Here is a 26,135-nt window from a genome sequence, read left to right on the forward strand (position 1 = left end):
GTAGAGGTCCTGGATGGCAGGCAGCTTAGCCCCAGTGATGTACTGGGCTGTACGCACTACCCTCTGTAGTGCCTTGCAGTCAGAGGCCGAGCAAGTGCCGTACCAGGCAGTGATGCAACCAGTCATGATGCTCTTGATGTTGCAGCTGTAGAACCTTTTGAGGATCTCAGGACCCATGCCAAATCTTTTTAGTTTCCTGAGGGGGAATAGGCTTTGTCGTGCCCTCTTCACGACTGTCTTGGTGTGTTTGGACCATTCTATCTTGTTGTTGATGTGGACACCAAGGAACTTGAAGCTCTTAACCTGCTTCACTTCAGCCCCGTCAATGAGAATGGGGGCGTGCTCGGTCCTCCTTATCCTGTAGTCCACAATCCTCTCCTTAGTCTTGGTTACGTTGAGGGATAGGTTGTTATTCTGGCACCACCCGGCCAGTTCTCTGACCTCCTCCCTATAGGCTGTCTCGTCGTTGTCGGTGATCAGTTGTGTCGTCTGCAAACTTAATGATGGTGTTGGAGTCGTGCCTGACCATGCAGTCGTGGGTGAACAGGGAGTACAGGAGGGGACTGAGCACGCACCCCTGGGGAGCTCCGTGTTGAAGATCAGCGTGGCAGATGTGTTGCTACCTACCCTCACCACCTGGGGGCGGCCCGTTAGGAAGTCCAGGATCCAGTTGGAGAGGGAGGTGTTTAGTCCCAGGATCCTTAGCTTATTGATGAGCTTTGAGGGTACTATGGTGTTGAACGCTGAGCTGTAGTCAATGAATAGCATTCTCACATAAGTGTTCCTTTTGTCCAGGTGGGAAAGGGCAATGTGGAGTGCAATAGAGATTGCATCATCTGTGGATCTGTTTGGGCGGTATGCAAATTGGAGTGGGTCTGGGGTTTCTGGAATAATGGTGTTGATGTGAGCCTTTACCAGCCTTTCAAAGCACTTCATGGCTACGGACGTGAGTGCTACGGGTCTGTAGTCATTTAGGCAGGTTGCCTTTGTGTTCTTGGGCACAGGGACTATGGTGGTCTGCTTGAAACATGTTGGTATTACAGACTCAATCAGGGACATGTTGAAAATGTCAGTGAACTCACCTGCCAGTTGGTCAGCACATGCCCGGAGCACACGTCCTAGTAATCCGTCTGGCCCCGCAGCCTTGTCTATGTTGACCTGTTTAAAGGTCTTACTTATGCCAGCTATGGAGAGCGTGATCACACAGTTGTCCAGAACAGCTGATGCTCTATTACATGCCTCAGTGTTGCTTGCCTCGAAGCGAGCATAGAAGTGATTTAGCTTGTCTGGTAGGCTCGTGTCACTGGGCAGCTCGTGGCTGTGCTTCCCTTTGTAGTCTGTAATAGTTTGCAAGCCCTGCCACATAAGACGAGTGTCGGAGCCGATGTAATATGATTCAATCTTAGCCCTGTATTGACGATTTGCCTGTTTTATGGTTAGTCGCAGGGCATAGCAGGATTTATTGTAAGCTTCCGGGCTAGAGTCCCGCACCCTGAAAGCGGGAGCTCTACCCTTTAGCTCTAGGCGAATGTTGCCTGTAATCCATGGCTTCTGGTTGGGGTATGTACGTACAGTCACTGTGGGGACGACGTCCTCGATGCACTTATTGATAAAGCCAGTGACTGATGTGGTGTACTCCTCAATGCCATCGGAAGAATCCCGGAACATGTTCCAGTCTGTGATAGCAAAACAGTCCTGTAGTTTAGCATCTGCTTCATCTGACCACTTTTATAGACCGAGTCACTGGTGCTTCCTGCTTTAATTTTTGCTTGTAAGCAGGAATCAGGAGGATAGAGATGTGGTCGGATTTACCAAATGGAGGGCGAGGGAGAGCTTTGTATGTGTCTCTGTGTGTGGAGCACAGGTGATCTAGAATTGTTTTCCCTCTGGTTGCACATTTAACATGTTGATGGAAATTTGGTAGAACTGATTTAAATTTCCCTGGATTAAAGTCTCCGGCCACTAGGAGCGCCACCTCCGGGTGAGTGGTTTCCTGTTTGCTTATTTCCTTATACAGCTGACTGAGTGCGGTCTTAGTGCCAGCACTATCTGTGGTGGTAAATAAACAGCCACGAAGAGTATAGTTGAAAACTCTCTAGGCAAGAAGTGTGGCCTGCAATTTATCACAATATACTCTACTTCAGGAGAGCAAAATCTAGAGACTTCCTTAGATTTTGTGCACCAGCTGTTGTTTACAAATATGCACAGATCGCCCCCCCCCTCATCTTACTGGAGTTTGCTGTTCTATCTTGCCGGTGCAGCGTATATCCCGCTAGCTGAATATCCATGTCGTCATTCAGCCACGATTCCGTGAAACATAGGATGTTACAGTTTTTGATGTCCCGTTGGTAGGGTATTCGTGATTGTACCTCGTCTAGTTTATTGTCCAATGATTGCACGTTGGCGACTAGTATTGACGGTAATGGCAGCTTTCCCACTCGTCTTTTCCGGGTCCTGACCAGGCATCCGGCTCTTTTTCCTCTGTACCAGTGTCGCTTCCTCTTACAAATAACGGGGATGTTGGCCCTGTCGGGTGTTTGGAGAATGCCCTGTGTATCTTGCTTGTTGAAGAAAAAATCTTTGTCCAATCCGAGGTGAGTGATTGCTGTCCTGATATCCAGAAGCTCTTTTTTGCCGTAAGATACGGTTGCAGAAACATTATGTACATAATAAGTTACAAATATCGCAAAAAAAACAACACACAATAGCACAATTGGTTGGGCACTCGTAAAACTGCTGCCATTTCTTCCGGTGCCATTTTAACATAATAGCCCCCCTTTTTTCAATTTTTGCCTAAATGACATACCCAAATCTAACTGCCTGTAGCTCAGGCCCTGAAGCAAGGATATGCATATTCTTGGTACCATTTGAAAGGAAACACTTTAAAGTTTGTGGAAATGTGAATGTAGGAGAGTATAACACAATAGATCTGGTAGAAGAAAATACAAAGAAAAAACCAACCAGGTTTTTTTTAACACCATCTTTGAAATGCAAGAGAAAGGTCTCTGTTAAAGCCATCAATTTAGTTTTAATTCCTATAGTGTCCACAAGATGGCAGCAGTGTATGTGCAAAGTTTCAGATGCATAACTTGGAGAATGACTGATCTTCAAGACTTTTAGTGTGAAGTCCCCATGTACATTTGGGCAAATTGTGAGAGACAATTGCATTCATATTCCGTTTTTCTGTAAGGATATCGTCAAATCTGTATACTGATTTAGCTTTCCAAGTATTAGTAGCCATATTATAAGTTCAACATTTGCAAAACAACCAGTTTTCATAACTTCATAACTCTGAATATCCTTATAATTTTTGTCCAAAATGAAAAGGCATGCTGTCATACAAGATTAGAAGCTACATTTTACAACATATACATTCTCCCGTAAAGCCCAGCTCATTGGCTATCTAGCTAGCTTTGTTTGACCCCAATTGGTGCTTATTTGACAAAGATACAGTCGTTCAAGAGTTGGCCACCCGCGCCATCGGCGTGCCATGAAGGCTTCGCTCTCTGACCAAATATTTACATTTAATTTTTTTTAATGATGTCCTATAGGATATACTACACCCCTAATGAAATAGTGAAGTCTTGTTTCCTTCTAGGAAATCTGAGGAATAGATGGGAATGTGATTTGACTCATTCAAACAACGTTTAGGGTGAGATTTTCACAGATTCCTTTGTTTGGAAATTGAACGAGTGGAAATACAAAATCGATCGGGCGTGCTATATGGAGCTTTTTAGGATATGAAAAAGGATTTTATCTAACAAAACGACACTTCATGTTATCTCTGGGACCCTTTGGATGATAAATAAGAGCAAGATTTCAGAATGTAAGTACACATTTCACCTTCAGAGGTGAATTTATCAAACCTATCGCGTTGAAAAAAAGGGTTTTGTTGTTAGGAGCTCTCCTCAAACAATAACATGGCATTTTTCCGCAGTAATATCTACTGTAAATTGGACAGTGCAGTTATATTAACAAGAATTTAAGCTTTCAGCTGATATAAGACACTTCTATGTACTGACATTTGTTGTTACTCTAAAATCTGCGATCTTGACGGGACGCTGATCCTTAATTAAAGAATTTGGCAGTATGTCCAACCGGCCTCACAACCACAGACCATGTGTAACCATGCCAGCCCAGGACCTCCACATCCAGCTTCTTCACCTGTGGGATCATCTGAGACCAGTCATCTGGACAGCTGATGAAACTGTGGAGTATTTCTGTCTGTAATAAAGCCCTTTTGTGGGGAAAAACTCATTCTGATTGACTGGGCCTGGCTCACAAGTGGGTGGGCCTATGCCTTCCCAGGCCCACCCTTGGCTGTGCCCCTGCCCAGTCATGAAATCCATAGATTAGGGCCTAATGAATGTATTTCAATTGACAAATTTCCTTATATGAACTGTAACCCAGTAAAATCGTTGAAATTGTTGCATGTTGCATTTATATTTTTGTTCAGTTTACATATCAGTGGGTAACTGGCAAATGGGGAGGGGTGAGGAGTGGGGTGATGTTTTTAAACCATGGGGGCTGTTTGTAGTTCAAATTAGAGAGGTGTAAAACAATGGAAGTATTAATGAATTTAACCTGCAGAAAAGCAGAGAACCATTCACACATACCTGACCCCATACCTGTATTTTTGTTACAGTGTCTGTAGAAATGCAGGAATCATGACTAGGTCTTCAGGTGGCTTTTATTTTTCCATGTTTTTTACCACCTACCCCAATATACGAAAAAGCTGGTATAAAAATGTAGGCATTGTAAATTAGGGGGATTTTGGTCAGTGTATGAAAGACGCACTAAGTGCTGAGAATGTCTCGTAATGCCTTATGTTTTTCTCTGTTCTCGCCCTTTATTTTAGCAAAGTTTGACATACCACCTCCCTTTTTCAACTCTCTTTACCTTTCTCTCTCTTCCTCTCACCCTTTCCCCCGATACATTAACTTTTTTATCATCTTGAAATGAACTCCAGTAACAACACTGTAGCTCCTCTGTTGCCAAAGCAAGCCTTTAGACGCCCACCATTTTTGGTGCTCTAACTTTTTGTGTACATGTTCACTTAACTTCACTAAAGAGGTTTTTCTATGTCTGCTGTGAAATTAAATGCCCTCTTTGTCCTCCTGCAGCTGCTTGTTCTTTGTGTGCGCTTCTCAAACTGCTCCCCAGTTTCTTCCAAAGGCTGCTTCCCTTTATTGTTCACTTGAATTATTAATATTTTAATGCTAGATAGGGGGAACAAAGCTGCTATGTCCACTTACTTTCTGCCTTTGGGCTCGATGTCGGACAGATAAAAAATTCACAGAATCCTTTCTCCTAATGGTACTACAGTAGTGTTTATGGTCCTACTCAAATTATATTATCACTGTGCTAACATACTGTAGCTACTGGTTCCCTAAATTAGTTTTCGATCTAGTCATAGGCATGTCACTGCATGTAATAACTTTGAGGTCATCAGAGGTCATCTTTGTATGTCATTCGCCTTTCTATTTTTTTTATTTAACCTTTATTTAACTAGGCAAGTCAGTTAAGAACAAATTATTATTTACAATGACGGCCTACCAAAAGGCAAAAGGCCTCCTGCGGGGATGGGGATAATAAATAAAAAAATACATCAAATATAAACATAGGACAAAACACACATCACGACAAGAGAGACAACACAACACTACATAAAGAGAGACCCAAGACAACAACATAGCAAGGCAGCAACACATGACAACACAGCATGGTAGCAACACAAAATGACAACAACATGGTAGCAGCACAAAACATGGTACAAACATTATTTGGCACAGACAACAGCACAAAGGGCAAGAAGGTAGAGACAACAATACATCACGCAAAGCAGCCAGAACTGTCAGTAAGAGTGTCCATGATTGAGTCTTTGAATGAAAAGATTGAGATAGATCTTTCCCAAATCATTTTCATCACTGCATCGATGGCTAAAGCATTGTTGCTATGTTTTGGGTTCTGCAAGTTTGGTTGTGGAAGTTTGATGTCTGTTTTCATCCAAAGCATGCCTGTGGTGGCCCTTGTGGTTAGTGATAAGAGAGGTGCTAATGCTTCCACCTGGACCACTCTTGTCCGGTCGATACTCCCTCTAAACCTGAGATTTACCCTTAGGCTCTTTGCTCATTAACCTGCCCAGAATAATTAACCCTACATGAACCCATTTCATTTCAATGACAACACAGCACAGTGGTCCAGTAACATCCCACAGAACTAAATTGTATGTTGTATTTTCCCTCAACGAGAATGTCTTAGGCTGTCCTAGATAACAACATACAGTATCTAACTGTTGATGGAGGTTTGGGGGATTGAGGTCTAACCCGCCACAGATGGTATTTGCTCTGGGTGATGAGGAGGATTTCCAGGGTTTACTGACATCTGCACTGCAGCAAGGGCAGGGGAGGAGAGGAGAGGAAGGGGGAGCCGGAAACAGATACAAAGAAAAGAGATTCGTAGAGAGAGAGAGAGAGAGAGAGAGAGAGAGAGAGAGGGAGCGGAGAGAGAGTGAGGAGATGGCGCCAAGAGAGACGGAGACATACAGTGCCTTCAGATAGTATTCACACTCCTTGCCTTTTTCCACATTTAGTTGTGTTAACCCATAATGTCAGAGTGTAATTATGTTTTTTCATTTTTTAAATTAAATTAATAAAAAATGTAAAGCTGAAATGTCTTGACTTGAGTCAATAATTATTCAACACCTTTGTTATGACAAGCATAAATAAGTTTAGGAGTAAAAATGTGCTTATCAAGTCACATAATAAGTTGAATGTACTCACTATAGGGTGGCAGGTGGTTAGAGCATTGGACTTGTAACTGAAAGGTTGCAAGATTGAATCCCCGAGCTGACAAGGCAAAAATCTGTCGTTCTGCCCACTGTTCCTAGGCTGTCATTGAAATTAAGAAGTTGTTCTTAACTGACTTGCCTAGTTAAATAAGGGTAAAATAAAAACTGTGTGCAATAATGTTGTTAAACATGATTTTTGAATTAGTACCTCATCTCTGTACCCCACACATACAATTATCTGTAAGGTCCCTTAGTCGAGCAGTGAATTTCAACCACAAAGACCAGGGAGGTTTTCCAATGCTTTGCAATGAAGGGCATCTATTGTTAGATGGGTAAAAAAAAAGTGACATTGAATATCCCTTAGAGCATGGTGAAGTTATTAATTACACCCAGTCACTACAACCATACAGGCGTCCATTCTTACTCGGGTGCCGGAGAGGAAGGAAACCGCTCAGGGATTTTGCCATGAGGCCAATTGTGACTTTAAAACGGTTACAGAGTTTAATGGCTGTAACATGAGAAAACTGAGGAAGGATCAACAACATTGTAGTTACTCCACAATACTAACCTAATTGACAAAATAAAAAGAAGGAAACCTTTACGGAATAAAAATATTCCAATGTTTGCAAAAAAGCACTAAAGTAATATTGCAAACAATGTGGCAAAGCAATTCACTTTTTGTCCTGAATACAAAGTGTTATGTTTGGGGCAAATCCAATACTACACATGACTGAGTACCTCTCTCCATATTTTCAAGCGTTGTGGTGGCTGCATCATGTTATGGGTACGCTTGTAATCATTAAGGACTGGGGAGTTTTTCAGGATAAAAAGTTTAACGGAGCTAAGCACAGGCAAGTCCTAGAGGAAAAAATGGTTCAGTCTGCTTTGCACCAGACACTGGGAGGTGTCACGTCCTGACCAGCAGAGGGCGTAATTGTATTAGTTTTGGTCAGGACGTGGCAGAGTTTTTGTGTTATGTGTTAGTTAATTGGGGTTGGACTCCCAATTGAAGGCAGGTGTGTTGAGTTGCCTTTGATTGGGAGTCCTATATAGTAGTGTGTTTTTTTCCTTGGGGTTGTGGGTAATTGTTTCTGTTCAGTGTGTTACGCTGTCAGTACTGTTGGCTGTCGGTTGTTTCTTGTTTTTGTAAATTGTATAGTGTTCGCTCTTTATTAAATGATGATGAACACTAACTCCGCTGCACCTTGGTCCATTCCTGAAGACAGCCCTTACAGGAGGTCAATTCACCTTTCAGCAGGACAATAACCTAAACACAAGGCCAAATCTACACTGGAGTTTCTTACCAAGAAGACAATGAATGTTTGTGAATGTTCCTGAGTGGCCGAGCTACAGTCTTGACTTAAATCTACTTGAAAATCTATGGCAAGACCTGAAAATGGTTGTCTAGCAATGATCAACAACCAATTTGACAGAGCTTGAAGAATTTAGAAAAAAATTATGGGCAAATGTTGCACATTACAGGTGTGTAAAGCTCTTAGAGACTTACCCAGAAAGACTCACAGTTGTAATAACTGCCACAGGTGCTTCTACAAAGTATTGACTCAAGGGTGTGAATACTTGTGTAAATTAGATATTTCTGTATTTCATATTCAATACATTTTCAAAAAATTCCTAAAACATGTTTTATCTTTGTCATTATGGAGTATTGTAGATGGGTAACAAAAACATCTACAGTTGAAGTCGGAAGTTTACATACACCTTAGCCAAATACATTTAAACTCAGTTTTTCACAATTCCTGACATTTCATCCGAGTAAAAATTCCCTGTCTTAGGTCAGTTAGGATCACCACTTTATTTTAAGAATGTGAAATGTCAGAATAATAGTAGAGAGAATGATTTATTTCATCTTTTATTTCTTTCATCACATTCCCAGTGGGTCAGAAGTTTACATACACTCAATTAGTATTTGGTAGCATTGCCTTTAAATTGATTAAATTGGGTCAAACGTTTCGGGTAGCTTTTCACAAGCTTCCCACAATAAGTTGGGTGAATTTTGACCTATTCCTCCTGACAGAGCTGGTGTAACTGAGTCAGGTTTGTAGGCCTCCTTGCTCGCACATGCTTTTTCAGTTCTGCCCACACATTTTCTATTGGATTGAGGTCAGGGCTTTGTGATGGCCACTCCAATACCTTGACTTTGTTGTCCATAAGCCATTTTGCCACAACTTTGGAAGTATGCTTGGGGTCATTGTCCATTTGGAAGACCCATTTGCAACCAAGCTTTAACTTCCTGACAGATGTCTTGAGATGTTGCTTCAATATATCCACATAATTTTCCTTCCTCATGATGCCATCTATTTTGTGAAGTGCACCAATCCCTCCTGCAGCAAAGCACCCCCACAACATGATGCTGCCAGCCCCATGCTTCACGGTAGGGATGGTGTTCTTTGGCTTGCAAGCCTCCCCCTTTTTCCTCCAAACATAACGATGGTCATTATGGCCAAACAGTTCTATTTTTGTTTCATCAGACCAGAGGACATTTCTCCAAATACGATCTTTGTCCTCATGTGCAGTTGCAAACCATAGTCTGGCTTTTTTATGGCGGTTTTGGGGCATTGGCTTCTTCTTTGCTGAGCAGCCTTTCAGGTTATGTCGATACAGGACTCATTTTGCTGTGGATATTGTCACGTTCGTCGTAGGAAGGAGACCAAAGCGCAGCGTGGGTATTGTTCCACATCTTTTATTTGAATGTGAAACTTTGCAAGACAAACAAATAAACTTTAAACAAAACACAAACCGCGAAGACAGAGGTGGAACATGCACTAACTCAAAAATAATCTCCCACAAACACAAGTGGGAAAAACAACTACTTAAATATGATCCCCAATTAGAGACAATGATGACCAGCTGCCTCTAATTGGGAATCATAGGAAAACCCCAACATAGAAAAAATAAACTAGAACACAACATAGAAAAATTTAACTAGACAAAACCCCCCAGTCACGCCCTGACCTACTCTACCATAGAAAATAAGAGCACTCTATGGTCAGGACGTGACAGATATAGATACTTTTGTACCTGTTTCCTCCAGCATCTTCACAAGGTCCTTTGTTGTTGCTCTGGGATTGATTTGCACTTTCGCACCAAAGTACGTTCATCTCTAGGAGACAGAACACGTCTCCTTCCTGAGCAGTATGACGGCTGCGTGGTCCCATGGTGTTTATACTTGCGTACTATTGTTTGTACAGATGAACGTGGTACCTTCAGGTGTTTGGAAATTGCTCCCAAAGACGAACCAGACTTGTGGAGGTCTCCATTTTTTTCTGAGGCCTTGGCTGATTTCTTTTGATTTTCCCATGATGTCAAGCAAAGAGGCACTGAGTTTGAAGGTAGGCCTTGAAATGCATCCACAGGTACACCTCCAATTGACTCAAATTATGTCAATTAGCCTATCAGGAGCTTCTATAGCCATGACATCATTTTCTGGAATTTTCCAAGCGATTTAATGGCACAGTCAACTTAGTGTATGTAAACTCCTGACCCACTGGAATTGTGATACAGTGAACTTTAAGTGGAATAATCTGTCTGTAAACAATTGTTGAAAAAATTACTTGTGTCAAAACTATAGTTTGTTAACAAGAAATTTGTGGAGTGGTTGAAAAACTAGTTTTAATGACTCCAACCAAGTGTTTGCAAACTTCCAACTTCAACTGTATGTAATCAATTTTGAATTCAGACTGTAACACAACAAAATGTGGAATAAGTCAAGTTTGATTTGTCAATATTTTCTCACTATGCTTGACACGACTCTGAAAATGTGTATGTGTTTGTTCATGTGTGCATGAAGGAGTGTATTTTTTCAGTGGACATTTAAATTGGTAACATGCACAAAACATCAAGAACACTTTTGATTGACTGACATTTCCCTTCTTTATAGGGCTTCCGAGAGTGTTCCTCTTTTGAAAGCATTTTCTTTAATCCTAATTGCCACGCTGATAGAATCTGCCGGAAACTCCTTCAACTCCTAATGCGGAAAGTTAACTTGGTGAACGGAGGGTGATACTATTCCCTCTATCAGTCTCAATTAAAAGTAGGGAGAGGCCATTGCATCGTAATACGTCATAATTTAAGGCAGTAGTGGTCTTCCAGAAAAGATTGAGTGTTAAATTCTTGTCACACCACTAACCTGGCTGACTCTTTGAACTTTTTCTATCATCAGGTTAAAACCTGTTCTGATTGGCCAAGTGGTTGGGGTGTACATTTAAAGGAGCAGTTCACCAAAAATACAAATGCACACAGTTCTCCAATTACCTAGATTCTTCTCACAGGTCACGAAGTGTACAGTGTGACTTATTTAGTTAGTTTCAGCAGTCTTTGGCTAGCTTGAGCTTCTGACCTTCTGACTTTTTAGCCTTGAAACAAATCGATCCAACGTTCAAGTGAGCCTGTAAGGCTGTTTCCTAGTAACACAGAATTTTGCTCTACACTACCTTGTGGGCCACACACACACACACACACACACACACACACACACACACACACACACACACACACACATCACCCTCCACTGCCTCCCAAGCAATGCATCGGCACGAGAGCCTGTCCTATCATACCTCTCATTGGCAGCCATGATGGATAACTTTAAAACATTCACCGCCAAGAAAAACAAAGCAAACACTTAGGCTCAAAGATACCTGCCGTCCATTTTCTTCCCTCCGTGGTATAAATGTTAGTAGTGCCTTCAAAGTGTTTTCTTTAAAGGGGGTGAGATGAGTCATTTGTTTTACTTTGCTGGGTGTCTAGGGGATGGTAGTGCTGGACCTGGAGCTCATTGACCCTGCCTTGGGGATTGGCTCCGGGGCTGGTAGCTGGTGGGAGTGGGGGAACATTGGAGAGATGGAACTGATAGATCAGTGTCGTGCTCCAGTGGGATAATTTGATTTGGACTTTCGCTGTTTGCCTGTGCTTCATTTGCTCTGTTCTCATATCAATAGGTAGATAAATTGTCTATAGATGTCCATGTGATACCCGGCAGGTCAAAAATCCATTTTGTAGCTAGGCCTAGTGAGTTATCTGCATTAGAGACCTTGGCCCTGAGTGACCCCTGCTTGACCTGATGGATGGGACTAGAGGGAGGTTTCCTCCCCACTCTCTCACTCCCCTGGGACAGCCACCACCATAAACCAGCTGCCAGCCCAATGGAAAATGGAGGTGAGGGTCCCTCCTCCACCTCCTGATGCTTCCCTAACTCCCCCCATCCCCAAATGACCCCCCACCTTCAGTTACTGCTTTATTATTGGAGCCCTGCTGGTTGCTCTCTGGTGAGGTTATGCAGTATGTCTACTCACAGTTTTACATTGTTCCTATGAGTGTTCATTAGACTGTTATGACACCTACATAAGAGTTATATGACCCCTCAATCAGAGTTACTGACACTCACTGTGTGTTCGACATGCCTGACTCTGACCTCATAGTGTGTGTGTGTGTGTGTGTGTGTGTGTGTGTGTGTGTGTGTGTGTGTGTGTGTGTGTGTACGTGCGAGTGTGCTGCTCCGATCAGGGTGTTTCTGGTAAAGGAACAGAAGCATAGTGGGGGGCCATTCAGAGTAGAGGATGCTGAGGATGCACACACACAGACACACACAGATTAACAGTGTTAAGCTGCACAACTCGCCCGGGATAAATGCGGTCAGAGAGGGGAACAGCTGAGCAAACAACATCCGCAGGAGGGAGAGAGTAGAGGAGAGAGGGAGAGAGAGGAAGAGGAAGAGAAAAAGAAGGATGGAGTTCTCGTCCCGGCACAGTGCCGGGGATCGGTTGCCACTTTGGATATGTATCACACCGGAGCCCGGAGCAGCACGGACACATGGAGGTAATGGTTAACAAACTATACTGTAGCCAATAGCCAACAGTTTCCCATTCATGTTCTGGGAGAGTGGTTTGTACTACCTACTGTTAATTTTATCTCAGACAGCAAGTGTGGTTAATCGCTAATTATAAACTGGGTGTTTCGAGCCCTGAATGCTGGCTGATTGGCTGACAGCCTTGGTATTTCAGACCGTATACCCCGAGTATGACAAAACATTTATTTTTACTGCTCAATTACGTTGGTAACCAGTTTATAATAGCAATAAGGCACCTCGGGGGTTTGTGGTATAAGCCCAATATAGCAAGGCTAAGGGCTGTGTCCAGGCACTCCGCGATGCGTCGTGCATAAGAACAGCCCTTAGCTGTGGTATATTGGCCATATACCACACCCCCTCGTGCCTTATTGCTTAATTGTCTTGTGTCGTCCTGTATGTTGAAATAGTGTTCTATTAAAGTTTTCTTTAATAGAACAACAATCTTGTGCAGGCACTATTTCTTGTTGAAATAGTGTTCCAAGAACGTTTTTAGAGCATTTTTATGTCATGAAAGCGTACAGTACAGTGCAGTAGATGGGAACAGATGTGTAGATCCTGAAGCAAAGTAGAGCACGTCGCATGTTGTAATGCTATCCAGAGGTATTATGATATCATACATTAGAGGACAGAAAGTCTAATCTTGATACAGTCAGTTATGAACAGACAGAAGAGGTAATTATTGTTGGGAATGTGTTATCTGAATGGTTGTTGTGGCAGTGCTTGCTTGAAGCCACATTTTTACGATTTATTTATATTTTGTACTTTTTTCTCTCTCAAAAAAAGCTGATGTCGAATTTAGCAGCAAGGCTTGTAACAGTTTAGGTTTGTGCTGTTTGTTGAATTATATAATTTTAAATCCACTTTAGTTTTATTATCTGTGGGATTTTGGCTTAAGGCTCTGTTTTGAACACTCAGTATGCTAATTTGCTGTTTCATTTAAATCTTTTGAGTGTTGTGCAAGATTCTTGAACGATCAACCGTAAACATTTTCACAAGCCTCCTGTCTCATTTTGTCAGGTTGACATTTCTGGGCCAGAAATGTTGTGGAACACGGCTCTGTTAAAAGTTGGCCAGAGGAATATCAACTAGCACTTCAAAGAGCCGTCATGTTTACAGCGGTAGTTTTTACTTCAAATATACACCTAAAAGCTTTCCTCTATCTACCGCCTTCCAGTCAGTGAGTATCTGGACTTTGTTGACATCAAAAACAGTCCTTGTAGTTGGAATGGTACTTTTTGCCTAATATGTGTATGTTTTCTGCTGCTAAAGACAGGCTTTTAGTGCACAACATTAAGGTACTGGACTGTGACTGGGCGGGTAGAACAGTATATGTTGTTTTCTGCTCTGGAGGTAGTGGGAACATGCTCGGGTCTCTTCGGTGTCACTTCATGTCGCTCTCCTAGTCCAAGTCTGTAATCCCAACCTGTTTCAAGCTGACCACCAAATTGTTCCTGTTCCCAAGAACTCCAAGGTAACCTGCCTAAATGATTATCGTCCTGTAGCACTCACATCTGTAATCATGAAGTGCTTTGAAAGGCCGGTCATAGCACATATCAACACCATCATCCCAGACACACTGGACCCACTCCAATTCGCAGATCCACAGATAACGCAATCTTAATTGCACTTCCCACTGCTCTCTACCACCTGGTCAAGAAAAATACCTATGAGAGAATGATGTTGATTGACTACAGCTCAGCATTCAACACCATAGTACCCTCCAAACTCAACACCAAGCTCATGATCCTGGGACTGAACACCTTCCTCTGCAACTGGATCCTGAACTTCCTGACAAGCCGTCCTCAGTTGGTGAGGGTAGGCAACAACACTGCCACGCTGACCCTCAACACGGGGTTCAAATGAAATCACAAATTCAAGAACATTGGGAAATGACGACACTCCAAAAAGACGTCACCTCTTTTCCCCTTTTTATTTGTGGCCGGGCAGGCTAGCACGTTTCAACAGTTATGTCTTCATCAGAGCATCCTCAACCCAGGGGTCCCTGATCACCGACTATGATGAGACAGCCTACAGGGAGGAGGTCAGCGACCTGGCAGTGTGGTGCCAGGACAACAACCTCTCCCACAATGTCATTAAGACCAAGGAGCTGATTGTGGACAACAAGAAACAGGCGGGCGAGCATGCCCCATCCACATCGATGGGGCTGTAGTGGAGTGGGTCGAGAGCTTCAAGTTCCTTGGTGTCCACATCCCTAAGGACATGGTCCACACATACACACAGAGTCATGAAAATGGCATGACAGCGCCTCTTCCCCCTCAAGAGGCTGAACAGATTTGGCATGGGCCCTCAGATCTTAAAAAGGTTCTCCAGCTGCACCATTGAGAGCATCTTGACTGGCTGCGTCACTGCTTGGTATGGCAACTGTAACGTGTGCACTGGGAGTCGGGAAGCAAGTTCAGGGAGTGAATAATTTAATAAATAAACGAACATGAACAAAACAAGAAACACGAACAACTCACAGACAGGGAAATGAAACAGAAACAATAACGCCTGGGAAAGGAACCAAAGGGAGTGGCATATATAGGGGCAGCTAATCAAGGAGGTGATGGATGACAGGTGAGCATCATTATGCGCTGATGCGCGTAAAGATGGTGACAGGTCTGTGCCATAACGAGCAGCCTGGTGACCTAGAGGCCGGAGAGGGAGCACACGTGACAATAACCCCTTCCCGACGCGCGGCCCCAGCTGCAGGACGCTGACCAAAATGACAATCCCGGGGATCAGGAGTGGACCGGTCACCTAAGGTGCGGGAACCTGTCGATCTGGTTGAGGCGTGGGAGCATGGCAACCTGGAGCGCCGGAGAGAGAGCATACGTGACAGCAACTGCACCGCCCTCGACCGCAAAGCGCTACAGAGGGTGGTGCGGATGGCCCAACACATCCCTGGCGTTGTCAGAGGAAGGGCTGAAAAATTGCCAAAGACATCAGCCACCCTAGCCATAGGCTGTTCTCCCTGCTACCGTTCGGCAATCAGTACCGGAGCCTCGGGTCTCGGACAACAGGCTCCAAAACAGCTTCTATCCCCAAGCCATAAGACTGCTAAATAGTTAGTCATATGGTTATGCAGACAATCTGCATTGACTCTATTTTGCACTGACCCTATACCCACTCACAAGACTCTACCCACCCACCCACCCACCCACCCACTCACACACACCACACACACACACACACACACACATTTTGAAGTTTCGCACTCATCTTATACGCTGCTGCTACTCTGTTCCTTTTTGACTATTATTATTATTATCTATACCCTGCCTATATGTACAGTACATATCTACCTCAGATACTTCATACCCCAGAAGTTGATCTGGTACTCCCTGTACATAGCGTAATTCTATATTTATTTGTTTTACTCTGCATCGTTGTGAAAGGGCTCGTAAGTAAGTATTTCAAAGTAAAGTCTACACCAGTTGCATTCGGCGCACGTTGCAAATAAAATTAGACTTGAGTGGGTTTCTTTTTTTCCAGTATGGGACACTTGTTGTCACATACATTTACAGCACCCACATGGAAAGCTGGATTCACTTTTTCACTGGACTCAAATTATGTATTTCCCATGTAGTGCACTACAGTACTTTCCAGTGGCTTGTCGAGTGCTCTATATGAGGAATATTGTGTAATTTCAGATTCTGCCCCAGACTCACAAATCAAAGCGTACAGGCCAACCAATCCAAAGCCTCCCCTGCTGACCACTTGGACTATTCTTGTGTAGAAGTACATTGGATTTCTGTTGCATTCAAAAACACATCCACATCAAATAGATGCTCTTAAGTTAGTTTTCAGGTTTATGCTGTTTAATCAGATGCTCTTAGAGTCTTGGGTCAGACAAAATATGTCTATTGATTGCCTGTGTAAATATGGGGGTAGAGTTTTTTTTTTACATCCGTAGAGACCCTTCCAATTTAGCTGGGAATTTTCATTGCCAAACAATGTTTTTTTTTTTTCATTAAAAAGTTATATTGTTATTGCAGTGGTTCACAATCTTTTCTCTCAGGCATTCTTGGATATAGGTATGAATAGCACCAGGTATCTTTCCTGATACAAAACCTGTTCATTAAAGAGTGACAGAGCTCAATCAAAACACACTATGATGAAAGAGCCTGTAAGCATGCAGGCATGTGTGTGAGTGAGTGTGTTAAATTAAGTCTTAACTAATTACTAAACTTAATTCATAATTATCTTTACCAGATCTGTACCAGTTCCTTACACTTATCTCCCTATTGCCAATGTTGAGGAGGCACACTGACCGGACCACGCAGAATCATCATATTTTCTCTACATGGAGCAAAGATATGCTAGGCAAGATGCTTGACATTGAGGAGAGAGCGTGTTGAGTGACACACACAGCGTTTCATTTCATTTTAGCTGCTGGTGATGGGCAGGACACGCAGGAGGGATTTTTGTAAATTAATTTGATCAAGCTATGTAGTCTTGATTAATGAATTAAACAATTTTTGTTGTTCTTATATCTCTGTAATACTATACACATCAATCAAATTAGAGTAGGTTGTCTAACTATCTTAGCTGGCATGCCTGCTGGCAAAGTTGCTAGACTTTAGAAAAGCAAGCAATTACTAAATATACTGAATACATTCCTTTCAATCATATACCCAGATTTTAGCAGAGATGCAGAGAAGCATATTTAGAACCACCAGTCAAGAGGATACAGACAGCTCAAGAGGTATGCTTAGATATCAGTGGAGGCTGGTGAGAGGAGCTATAGGAGGACAGGCTCATTGTAATGGCTGGAATGGAAGAGATGGTTGGGATGAATGCAGAAGACACATTTCGGTTGAATGCATTCTGTTGTGCAACTGACTAAGTTTTCCTTTCCCAGCTCTGTGCCAAAACATGGTTATTTACCAATATAACTTAAGCACACCCGTTGTAACTGCCACCGTTAATGCAGTAAAGGTCTGGTGATGTTTTGGACACTTTCGGTACAGATGTGCCTTGTCGCAACGCTAAAATCGGCATTCAAACAAGCCCTACTCACTGGCCGAGTCTACCAGCAGCAATGGAATATTCATGACCCGTCCCCAGTTCACCTGGCGGGCGGGGATAGCAGGCCAGATTTCTCAGAGTATGAATATCGGCTGTCGCAACATGAATGGAGACAATTCCAGGCTCAAGAAAGAGCCTTCAGAAAAGGCCTAATCACTAAACTGCTCCAGAAGAAAACAAACTTCATCTCCTCTGGGGATCCAGGGAAATGGAATAGATTGGCGGTTATTCTGAATGGAGCTTTCTACAAGAACGGCATCTTTTATGCAAAACATCCTGAGAAAGTTCCTTACACGCGAGAATCACCCAGCGGAGGTGACAGCGCTGGATATTTGGGATACCATTCAACCATCACTCGGTGGCAGTGGGACTCAATGCGAAAGAGGACAGAAACAGGTATGCAGGGAGAAATGGGCATACCTATGGCAACATCGTAAATGTAAAGTGATTTAAAATAAATTGAACAATAGTGCATACCCCAGCCTCCTGCCCAGTATAGTAATGTTGCTAATGTACACAACTACTATAATGACAAATGCCAAGCCCTGCCTGATAGTGTACCGCTGACCACGCTCCCTTGGTGTGAAACTATGGAAACCGTATGACCAGACTATTTCCCAGAGACATGCAATTTCGCCCTTAAGGAGGTAGATAATATTTTGACTTCCCATACCAAACAAGGCAAGTGGATCAGATTAAAGGCCACAGCGCCCCAGTCCTCCCATGCCCTCATGCATATCTTCAATCCCTGTCTGATTAATGGAAAGGTACCTGACTCATGGAAGGGTGCTCTTATCCACAGAATACACCCAAAAAACTATGTTCCAGAGGATCTGTCTACATGGAGAGACATCTCCCTCTTGCCCTCTGACTATAAATTACCTTTTGGTAGGCCGTCATTGTAAATTAGAATTTGTTCTTAACTGACTTGCCTAGTTAAATAAAGGTTAAAAAAATAAAAAAAATAAAGTGTTCATGAAAAGCTTTCTCCCAAGATTCTACCATGGCTTGTAGATACAGGCATTTTCTCTCCCAAACAAAAGGTATATATAGGCAGGCAGGGCATGCATTTTCTACCAAAAAACTGGAACTGATGACTTCAAGCATGAATCCACAAAGTTTTACACTGTGTTTTTCGACCTTAGTACTTTATCACATGGTGTAATGAGGAAATACAACTTCCCAAGACGTATTATATACGATGTGTACAACAGCTCTTTTCTCTAAGTTATCTGTGGGAAGCAGCTGACTGTTCCAATCCCACTCAGGGTGGGCAATGGAGTCCTGTTAACTTCATCCTAGCCATCAACCAGTAGCTGAAATGGCTATGCCAGTGTGTCCCAGCCCATGTGTGGTCACCGAACCCAGTACAGGGGTATGCTGATGACTTTCAGATCTCTTCCAGAGAGGAGGAGGTTATCAAAGACATGTTCCCTCGCACAAATTACTTTTTGAAATGGTCTGGGCTGGAAGTGAAAGACACAAAATATGCAGTGTTCTATGAAAGACACAGTTTGTCAATGTGCATATCCCACAGAACGCTCTGAGGGAAAAGAATAACAAAACTGTTCAAGTGGTGAGAAAGTGGCTATGCTTAAACACACATACCACACGTGACATTTTCTTCCTGAGCCAAATAGAAAGGGGTTTGGGTGTCCCGAATGTTGAGTGGATTTACACTGCTACCACACTGACTCACCTGTTGAATATGCTCAACAGTGACGATGTGACAGTTAGGGAGTTAGCCAGAGCCTCCCTCCTTCTGGACATACGGAGGAAGAAGGCCACTGAGGACAACTTCCTGGGCTTCAGGAGGAGGGCCAATGGAAAACTGGACACTCGTGCTGTGGGCTTTGGAGTCTGGTCAGACTGGCCGGATCTCAACAACCTGTGCAAGAAGACTGGAGTGCCAGTGACTGCCTCTGATGCAATTGTGGCAGACCCTTGTGTTGTTGTGGAGGCTTCTGTCACCCATGATGGAACATCTCGTCCTACATCCAGGACAACACTCCTCGGTATCAGACAGATGCAGCTACTGCAGCACTGGACTGGCCTGAGGCTGCAGGGGAAACTCGCTGCTCTGGACTGTGATGACCACTCTCCCATTCCATGTACCAGAATGCTGCCATTGGCAAGGACATACTCACCTTTACTGTTAAGGCGAGGCTGAAATTTCTAGAGGCGAAAGAAACGCACACCTATTTAGGTGAGGTGCTGGAACACTTAAAAAATAAAGGAGAGCCGCACACTCTAGGAGCTCAGATGCAAAAATATTTATGTCCAATGTTTTGACAGACAATTTTTTTATTTTTTTTATTTCACCTTTATTTAACCAGGTAGGCTAGTTAAGAACAAGTTCTCATTTGCAACTGCGACCTGGCCAAGATAAAGCATAGCAATTCGAGCAACACTCATTTATATAGTGTCAAAAGACACACACAAGTGTCTGTAATCATGGCCAGGTGTGGCCTGATATCATTGGTTAATTCTCATATATTAAAATAGCATACAAAAAACATAAATGGATAGAGTACGATCATAGATACAATTTGGCTACATTAGCCTACAAACATTTACAATAGCAAAATCACAATAATCACAAGAATGGCTTCAGATCAAAGTCTACGTTGAGACCGAAGGGAGCAAGGGTCTTTAAATTAAAGATCCAGGCAGCCTCTCGTTTTAACAATAAATAGTCGAGGTCACCCCCTCTCCTAGGGAGGGTGACATGTTCGATGCCAATATAACGTAGAGACGAAATCGAATGGTTTTCTTCCAAAAAGTGTACCGCAACTGGGTAAGTCGAGTTTTTGCACCTACTGGTAATACGATGCTCCGAGATACGTACTTTTAATTGCCGCTTTGTTTTACCCACATCATTTTTACCACAAGGACAAGTTATAAGATAAATAACTGCCTTAGTGGAGTACGTAATAACACCTTTGATTGGGATCTGTTTCCCTGTTTGGGGGTGTTTGAAGGATCTACATTTATAAGTGCCATTGCATTGAGCACAGCCGTTACATTTGTAGTTTCCATCCAGTTGGGGCGCAAATAGACGTTGTGCAGGGATATCTTGGGGTGGTAAATCAGTTTACCAATTGATCTCTGAGGTTTCTGCCCCGCGAGAATACGGCCAAGGGAAGGTCCGAAAACACATTACCGATACTATCATCGGATCTTAGAATGTGCCAATGTTTGTGAACGATTTCCTTAATTTGTTCAGAGCACTTTGAATAGCGGGTAGTTAGAACGCAAGAATGCTTATTTTTGACCTTGAAAAAGGTCATGTCTCGTTTTGTTTTGAATTATCTCAATGACAGTATTAATCTGACCATTTTTGTACCCCCTCTCCTTGAATTTTCTTTGCGTCTCAGCCACATTTCTATCGAAATCTGATTGTTTTTTACATTTTTTTTTACAAATCGTCAGAACTGGCTGTAGGGCAAACTGTTTTTCAAGGGAAGCGGGTGACAAATATCAGCCCTCAACAAACTGTTAGGATCAGTAGGTTTCCTGTAAAGATCAGTGTATAGAACATTATCTTCACACAAGATCAGAAGATCAAGAAAACTGATTTGACATGTATCAGATTGCATAGTAAATCTCAGATGCTCAGAACAGGAGTTAAGAAAAGCATGGAATGCCTGGAGCTGTTTTGCATCACCCCTCCATAGAACAAAAATATCATCAATGTACCGTTTCCAAATAATGATGTTAGGAAAGCAAACATTTCTGAGAGGCTGAAAGTTCTACCAACAACATATTACCTTGCACTCTGGTACCCTGCAAACCATGATCCATTTTGTTTTCTACATGAGTCAAATGTAATGGAGTCTGTTGCCGATGTTGTGAATGGTTGCTGTTCATACAATGATTTGTTAATTGCTTGACATGACTGCCTTGTCGACCTGATAGTCAGCAAGGTGAGACAGGTAGTCTCACCAACAGCACACATCCATAAACATTATTGTGTAAGAGGAAGCTGGTTTGATGTTGATTATGTGTTTTCCTGTGTGTTGTGGGGGGGAGGCCAGTGGGAGGTGCTCATTTTGGAAGTGGGCTGCTCATTTGACGGCTACGTGGAGCAGGCCTTTGCAGACAAGTTGTTTAAAATACAAGCCCCTTGTGGCACGCTTGGACAGCCTCGCGTGTAGGTGCAAGCTGGTGGCGCTGATATTTGGCAGTCTCGGCCACGTACGCAGGCTTGCAGTGTGTGGTCTATCCAGATTGCGGGCCTGAGAAAGACTAGGGCAAAGCAGTTGGCTAGGTACTGCTCTGTTTCAGCTGTCGTTGGCAGCCTAGCTGTTTGGAGAAGGATGCGCTTTCTGTATCCTTGAGTGTCCATGCATACAGGGACCTTTGAAATGTTTGGATCCTTTTTTAATGTTATTTTGATTGGTGGATTTAAGTATTTAAAGTGTGTGTGTGTGTGTGTGTGTGTGTGTGTGTGTGTGTGTGTGTGTGTGTGTGTGTGTGTGTGTGTGTGTGTGTGTGTGTGTGTGTGTGTGTGTGTGCATTCACACAGTGAATATTTATATAGAGATAGTCAGTGCCAGGTAAAGGTGTGTGTGTGAAAGTGCCCCTATGCCAACTATAATTTGGTCCACTCTGATTTCTTCCTCCTAAAGATGTCATGCCAATCTAATGTTGGCCCTGAACCAATCATCAACAGACTCCAGAGCCCTACACTACGAATCAGGTTTGAGGATTTACCGAGGTAACTTTGGTCAACTCTTGAGTTCAACTCGGGATAACCGGTACCCAGTGCTTAATTTGTAAATCGGGAGGTGTCGGAACAAACAGTGAGCATGAGAGGGGGGTGACCTGGGGAGTTCTGAGTTACTGGGATGCATAAAAATTCAACAAACTCCTTTATAATAAAGCATTGCATTCATATAATTACATTTTCGAAGTGGCATAGAGCAGTCGAGTAGAGGCACAAACCGAAGTTGCACACATGGGCTCATTTTCTGTGAAGAACATGTAAAATAACACATTTTCATTGATTGCACACTGTGCACCCTCCTACACATTTATATTACATGCAGTTTGTAGTGTCTGGGTCCACTGGACCCAAGGGTAATACAAGTGTGGAAAAGTGTGTGTGTGTAGGTGAAAACAAGTAAAAATGAAACAAAAAAGGTTTGCTGTGTGCCTTCACTCTGTCGTTCTCCTCCCTGGGCCTGCTGTTTCAACATAGCACCAAGAACCTGTCTGTCTCCCTGCCTGTCTGCCTGTCTCCCGCGTTTCTCGCACTTTTTACCCTTTGTAGTGTGTGAAACTACGCAATGTCTTGCGCCAACCTGCACAATGTTACAGTACATTACATTATTTCGATACATTGTAAAATATTCAGTGTTTTCCCACACCCAGCCAGGTGCAAATTGGGGGAGGGGACACAACAAATAAATAGCTTTGCATGTGAGGCTCCTTACTACAATCAATCAGTATGGCAAAAATAATCTCTGCTCAGAGGGCCTTAGAAATACTTTTTGCAGAGAGAGAAGCTAGTATGGAATGAGCGTCTTCCACTTTGGAAGATGAAGAATTTTTTGAATATGAGGATCATGTCTCTGTCAACTCGGAGTCTGACAGTGAGTTGGAAGAAGAGGATGAGATTGACCCTCAGCCAACCCCAGGACCAGCCCGTCAGCAGCTAGCCTCCATGTTCCTTGCCAAGCTCTTGAAAAACTCCCTCTGATTAAGGACTGTCACTGGGTCTTCCACCATTCAGTTTGACTCCTTGGAAAGAATTCTCCTGAATCCCTCTCTGGCTGAGTTGCTGCTCTGCAATTGTACTGAACACCCTCGCTTCCCTGGTGACTGCCCTGTGCGCAGTAATAATTGTGCAGTTTCTATTTTGGAGCTCGAGTGACAGTTCAGATAGTTCTTGAAGTGCATCACACATAAGGCATAGATTGTTAACAAACCTTATGCGAGGATATGCGCATGACAAGGCCACTATAGCTCTGACGGGATACACCGTCGTGGGAGGCTTCCTCAGCTGCTGTGATGGAATGTTTGTGAAGAGCCGGGTAATTTTTCCATACAGACTCTACAGTTCTAAAACTGGATGCCACCCATCTAGTGTCCAACATCCTGCCAATTTTTGCACAGCTGAATGTCTAAACTTTCGGTGCACTTCCTCAGCTCCATTTTTGTTGGATACGCTATAAAGCGCATATAGCTTGTCCATAATTATTTTTAAATGATTGGTAGCTCCCATATTTTTTACCACATCTCCTACTGTGAGCTCAAGCCTGTGTGCCGAGCAGTGCCAAACAGTTATATTAAGGAAGAGGGCCTGGAGCCTTGTTGCTACTCCGCTCTTGCATCCCAGCATGACAGACGAACAATCACACGTGATTCCAATTAGGGTTTTGGAGAGAAAGTCCTGTGAACTTAACACCATCTAATGCAGATAACAGATTACGGGCAATTCCCCCAACAGATAAATCCTCCAGTTCCACAAGATCAACAAAAATGTTTGCTGGTACGTCCATATATGGCTGCTCAAGTCTGATGTATACAATCAAAGCACTCTTTTTATTCGAACTAGTAGCCTCATCGAGCATTAGGCTGATTTTGGGAGAGCACTGTACTATTATGTCAAATAGTTAAATTTTTGCTGTATGTTGGAGCAAGCAACTTTGGAATGGAGAATTCTCCCCATGTCAAGTCCATTTAACTTGACAGTCAAGTTCTTGCTCAAAACCGTGAGTGGGTCTGTGACGTTTAGCCTCCTTGTAAGCTGTTTTGAGACTCTGGCTGTAGTGTCTGTGCTTTTATTTTGAGCATTACTACAACCTGTGTTAAGGTGTCCTCTTTAGCCTTGTCTACAATGCTTGCTGCCACTAAATGGGCCTTGGTTTGGGCATGTTCAAAAACCTTTTTTCTGAAGGTTCTTTGTTGCTTTTTTACGTTGGAGGCAGAGGATGTTACTGTACATTCCACCTACTATTTTGCTAGTTTCATCCCTCCAGTCTTTGAATTTTGCTTGACAAGCCAGGGGTTATAAATTTGCTTGGTCTTGAACTGAGCCTCCTTCCAAATTGCACCTGCTCCGGGCACTTTGTCGGTGGATGCACTGCAAGTCCCGCCTCTCCCATCTCCTCATTGGTTTTTAGGAGCATATACCCATGTGGGTGATTGAAAGCTGAACTGAGGTCCACACTCCAGTCCAGTTGGTGGTGGTAATGCATCTTAAAGTTGGTTGCCAACCACCATATAAAGCCCACAGAAGAAGACTGAAGGAGTAGAGATTACTCGAAACTAACTAGGTTTCATCGTTTGTCTGTAGATTAATTGTCAGAGTAGATATAATACCCTGTTAAAACATGTATTTAGAACTATGGTTAAATAATAATAATATGTGGATGTATATTTTGTATACTTTGTATACATTTAATCAGATTTGTTTTATTTTCATAAGCTCTACGTTTTACTACAGACTGCCCTGTTGGGCCTATGTTGGTTAAATTATTATGCACTTTTACTTTAAATATGTCGGGACAGTTTTCGGATGCATGCAGGGCACTTTCTGCTAATTGGATTCCAAATAGGCAACGGCCTTGGAACTGTTGATTTCAAGGGGTTTCTAAGAAACCGTGTGTTAGCCTAATGTTTTTTGGAGCTCCAACATTTGTAGTTTAGCACCAGGTTTAGGTTCAGGTTTAGGCTGTCTTAAAATTGTATTGTGTCATGTGTATTGCAGATTGTATGCAAGTGTATCATTCATCATTCATTTTTCATTATTTTCTATATAAACATTCTGTAGGTAAGAACCCTGGTCTCTCTGGTTTTTCCCAAGCGATTTAAGTCACACCAGGTTAAATATATACTGAGAGTGTCCTTTTCACCATACTTATGATTTATCTGAGCCTGTGGTGAGAGGGTTACATAGAGTAACACACGATTTTGTGTGACTCAAAATTGGTCCAAATTCTACAAAGATCCTTGAAAAAAAAGGATATTTTGCATTTCAGGTAAAATAACAACCTAATATTTATATCCCAGGACAAATGAACTAGCAACAGCAAACTAACTATCAACATTTCCATGAATGTTTCATGTGTTTCGAACTGTCCCCAAGTTCAGAGTTCGTTTTGATATTTCAACCTGCGTGTCCTGACCGCATCTTGTGTGGATGGACAAAATCAACAGTGTAGTCAGCATGTTACTTGCCAGTAATGACTGCAGGGCCTGAGTGACAGACAGTCCACACAAACTCCATGCATTATTGAGATAATGAGAGGGCGTCAGCTGGTAAAATGCTGGTAAAGATTGTTCATCGACTCGTCCCAGCGGGAAAGAGCTTCAACCCTCAACTCCCCCTCCCCCTGGTCAGTTCTGGGGTAGTGAACATAGATTGGGCATGGTGTAAACTACCTGGAGGCTAGCTAGGGGTTTCACAGTCAGATTCAAAGAAATCATTGCTAATGCTCCAGC

General features: G+C 42.9%; 1 protein-coding gene across 4 annotated transcripts in view; it reads left to right on the forward strand.

Moving 5' to 3' along the window:
• Positions 1–26,135, forward strand: part of LOC115166051 (kazrin) — a 213,488-nt gene that overhangs the window by 44,121 nt on the left and 143,232 nt on the right. The window contains exon 1 of one of the 4 annotated variants that reach the window (XM_029719684.1): positions 12,404–12,622. The exons of the other annotated variants lie outside the window; for them this stretch is intronic. Coding sequence (XP_029575544.1) covers positions 12,532–12,622 — 91 coding nt within the window. The 5' untranslated portion in view covers positions 12,404–12,531. Of the gene's footprint in view, positions 1–12,403; positions 12,623–26,135 lie in introns of those variants that run through there. 4 annotated transcript variants of the gene reach the window in all.

This window comes from Salmo trutta, chromosome 28 (assembly GCF_901001165.1).
Source record: "Salmo trutta chromosome 28, fSalTru1.1, whole genome shotgun sequence".
NCBI lineage: Eukaryota > Metazoa > Chordata > Actinopteri > Salmoniformes > Salmonidae > Salmo > Salmo trutta.